At 48.4% G+C, this 4,007-nt stretch overlaps 1 protein-coding gene across 1 annotated transcript; it reads right to left on the bottom strand.

The window, feature by feature from the left end:
* Window positions 1-507: 507 nt before the first annotated feature.
* Window positions 508-3,707, bottom strand: LOC125638287 (apoptosis-associated speck-like protein containing a CARD). The gene is made up of 2 exons (XM_075129189.1): window positions 3,350-3,707; window positions 508-814 (listed from the first exon to the last, which is right to left on the bottom strand). The coding sequence occupies exon 1, from the start codon at window positions 3,614-3,616 to the stop codon at window positions 3,353-3,355; it is 264 nt and encodes an 87-aa protein (XP_074985290.1). The 5' UTR covers window positions 3,617-3,707; the 3' UTR covers window positions 508-814; window positions 3,350-3,352.
* Between the last annotated feature and the right edge of the window lie 300 nt (window positions 3,708-4,007).

Raw genomic sequence — 4,007 nt, 5'->3', positions numbered from 1 at the left:
TACCTACAGGTTGGAAGGGCTGGCTGAGGGAGCAGCAAATGGGATACGACCCATTCGCCTGTCCATCACCAGCCTCTAATGTAACTCTAAGCTGGGAGACTGGTTAGCTGGCTGAAGTAGGGAATGAGATCAAGGGCCCTTTACCACAAGGGCCCTTATTCCAGTGTTTCAAATCTCCCATACAGCAGTTGGGGACTGAAAGCTGTTCCCACTGGGAAGTCATTTGTTGTGAAATGAGTACAGGGGGCCTACTTCCTAGCAAAACAGGAGTCCACATCTCTATTTCCCCCCTACTTGCAATCAGGCTGAGGCACTGAACAGGCCACGAGCGCTGAACTCCCCTTTCCCATGATTGATGTCCCTCAAGGGCAGGCCTGAGGCGTGGTGGAGCAGAAATTTTCCCTGCTGCTGCCAGGCTGTACTGTCTCTGGGCGTACACACAGGATTCACTCTCCAGGGTCTGCCTTTCCCCAGCGCTAAATGGACCATAAAAATAACAACGGTAAGTAACAACTGTAAAAATATCTCTTTATTTGTTCAAAAATAGGAATGGTGGAAATCTGTGGTCATCCCGAGCAGGGAAAGGCAAAAGCCGTAAGATGCCGAGACAGGAATTGGAGCATGGCAGGAGTGGCAGAGAAAGGTGTCTGCGATGCTTCTGTGATCTTCATTGTTGGCCATGGGCATGTGCAGAGAGACCCCGGTGGGTGGCAGGATCATGAGTTTTCTTTCTTTCTGTGTGGCAGGATTTGGAGCTCTTTAGAGGGAAAGTGCATTTTGTTCTCTGGGCTGTTTTCTTTTTCATTAGATTCCCCTGTAGGGAGAATTTGGTAGGAAGTGATTAGCAAAGCATTTTTCATTGTGCAAACCACGAAGCACTTTGGAGTCATAAAGTCATAGAGTTTAAGGCCAGAAGGGGCCACTGGATCATCTAGTCTGACCTCCTGCTTATCACAGGCCACCAACACCAGCCAGCACCCAACAACTGTCATTAGACCAAAGTATTGCAGCCCTCAGGAGACTAGACTATTATATGCCAGAGGCAGAGAATAGAAGGGATTGAGATGCTCCAGTGCCCGAGGCCCCTGCAATGACAGGGAAATTATTTAAGTGAGATGTACCCAAATAATCAGGTATATCCAGAACAATCAGATGCACGCATACAAAATGGGAAATGACTGCCTAGGAAGAAATACCGCAGAAAAAGACCTGGGGGTCATAGTGGATCACAAGCAAACAAGTCAACAATGTAACATTGTTGGAAAAAACAACAATAAAAACCATAATTCTGGGATGTATTAGCAGGAGAGTTGTAAGCAAGACACGAGAAGTAATTCTTCCGCTCTACTCCGTGCTGATTAGGCCTCAACTGGAGTGTTGTGTCCAGTTCTGGGTGCCACATTTCAGGAGAGATGTGGACAAATTGGAGAAAGTGTAGAGAAGAGCGACAAAAATGATTAAAGGTCTAAAACAAGAGCTATTAGGGAAAATTGAAAAAATTGGTTTGTTTAGTCTGGAGAAGAGAAGACTGAGGCGGGGACACAATAACTGTTTTCAAGTACATAAAATGTTGTCACGAGGAGGAGGGAGAAAAATTGTTCTCATTAACTTCTGAGGTTAGGACAAGGCCTTGACTGCAGGGGTCTGGGCTAGATGACGTCTCGAGTTCCCTTCCAGTCCTACGATTCTATGATAATCCTGGCAAGTCACTTGTACTCACACACTGCAGAGGAAGGTGAAACTTCCCCCAAGGTCTCTGCCAGTCTGTCCTGGGGGAAAATTCCTTCCTGACTTTCTCTATGGTGATCAGTTAGACTCTGAGAATGTGAGCAAGAACCAGCCAGCCAAGCACCTGAGAGAGAGAATGTTTGATTTCGCCTCAGAGCCTGGGCCCTCCCCATTCCGTTTTCCATCTCCAGCTTTGGCCATCCCTGATGCTTCAGAGGAAGGAGATAAAAAAAACAACAACTCCAGAATACATTGGGATGGGGTGTGGGGGAATGTCCCTTCATGACTCCTGCAGGAGACCGTTTGAAACCCTGAAGCACGAGCTTTTTAGGAGCCAAAAATTAGGGAACTGTACTGAAGTGCAGCCACCTCTGGGGTGGGACATGCAGCTAAAAACCAAGTACACAGCAACACTACACAGGGATTGCTCATGCAGTGCTGAAATACGGCCATTTCTGGAGTGAAACTGTTTAACAGCCACATGGCCATGCTATAGGAAAGAAGTGAAGGAGAAGCCTATATTTCGGGGAAACTACAGGAAGAGTTTAAGAAGTCAAAATGAAAATTCCTGAGCTGGGATCTGACTGGGAGCCTGGGCTTTCAAAAAAGTGTCACAGGATTTTTGTATGGCCACGGGTGATCAAAGTCTTGATTTTAAATCTCATCACACAAACACCTGCAGAAGCAACCAGCCTTTAACACTAAAGGAGTATGGTCCTCAAGAGTGGGTAAGTAAATAAACTTTTTTGGGGTCCATTCAAAAGCATCTGGCTGTCCAGATTTGGCCCATGGTCCACCTATTGACTACCCTGGCACTAGAAGCTTGAACTAGGACAACCTAAGTATTTTCTCACCGTTTCCAAAACTTCACATGCGAATAACTTTCTGAACTAACAACGGGCCAGCTTGGAACTGGTACCACCTTGAGGGGAAATGACCCGGTATCCTATTCCCCAACACCCATAGCCACATATTCCCCCTGCCCTGGGGCAGGATTGGAATTGACACCCCCTAAAGGGAAAAAGCCCCGTATCTCATTCCCCAACCCCCATAACCAGCCAGTCCCCCGATCAGGGGCTAGATAGGAACTGGCAACCCCTAAGGGCAAAGACCCCATATCCCATTCCCTGCTAAGCCAGCCAATACCCCTGATCTGAGATTGGATAGGAGCCAGCACCCTCTATAGGGAAAAGTTTCTCAGAACCCAGCCAGGTTTCAGAGTAGCAGCCGTGTTAGTCTGTATTCGCAAAAAGAAAAGGAGGACTTGTGGCACCTTAGAGACTAACAAATTTATTTGAGCATAAGCTTTCGTGAGCTACAGCTCACTTCATCGGATGCATCCAATGAAGTGGGCTGTAGCTCACGAAAGCTTATGCTCAGATAAATTTGTTAGTCTCTAAGGTGCCACAAGTACTCCTTTTCTTTTTGAGAACCCAGCCAGTTACCCTGCTTTTAGCAGAGATGTTCCCTGGAGCAGGGATCAGCTTGTCAGCATCGCCCTCTTGAGGCCTTCTTCCTCCCTCCCAGAAATCGAAAGTGAAAGCAACAAAGCCTTTGATGAGCCAGAGGTGGGCAGAAATTACGCTGGTTGTGGGCCCAATCCGGAGTCAGATCCCCTCACCTCTTATACCCCCTCCAGCCTGGCAGCCAAGTGCCTCTGGTTGATGTCCTCCAGCACCTGCTTGGCCATCTGTATGGCTCCCGTCTCCAGGTAGTAGCTGATCATCAGGCTGCATACATCTAGATAGTCTGCCCGCTCCAGCCGACCCCGTGGGATGTTGCTGCAGCCCGAGGGCGGCTGGGCCTGGTTCAGCTTCACCTTGAACTTCTTGAAGTCCATCTCTTCCAGCTCCTCCAGGACATTCTCCAGCCGGTCCCGTGCGCTCATTCGTATTGCAGTGGCAGCCAACACAGCTTCGAAACTCTCCTTTTTCCTCCTCCTGTGTCTCCTCCCCTGTCTCCTCCCCTAGCCACAAGGCAGGGCAGCACTGAGAACCAATGCTCTGAAAAGCAAATGATTTCCTGGAATCCAGGGCATGTTGGCTTTCTGTAATGCGCTCCAAATCCCTGTGGAAATGGCACCATGTACCTTATCAGAGACTCATCAGCCCCTTAGGGAGCTGGGGTGGGGTGGGGTTTGAAACTGCCTTCCTCCTTTGCCCTCTCTCTTTCTGACTAGTTAGCCTTGGCAGACTCTGTGAGCTATCTGAGCTCTTTTAAAGCTATCCGCTACCCAGACTGATTTCCTAGGGAAATGTGATAATTTAGGGTTTGATGCT

The sequence above is a fragment of the Caretta caretta genome, chromosome 6 (genome assembly GCF_965140235.1).
Source record: "Caretta caretta isolate rCarCar2 chromosome 6, rCarCar1.hap1, whole genome shotgun sequence".
Lineage (NCBI taxonomy): Eukaryota > Metazoa > Chordata > Testudines > Cheloniidae > Caretta > Caretta caretta.
The sequence above is the reverse complement of the archived record's forward strand: the minus strand, read 5'-3'. Positions and strand labels throughout refer to the sequence as shown.

Coding starts and splice junctions, on each gene's coding strand:
- LOC125638287 (XM_075129189.1), bottom strand. CDS start 3,616: ATGAGCGCACGGGACCGGCTGGAGAATGTCCTGGAGGAGCTGGAAGAG.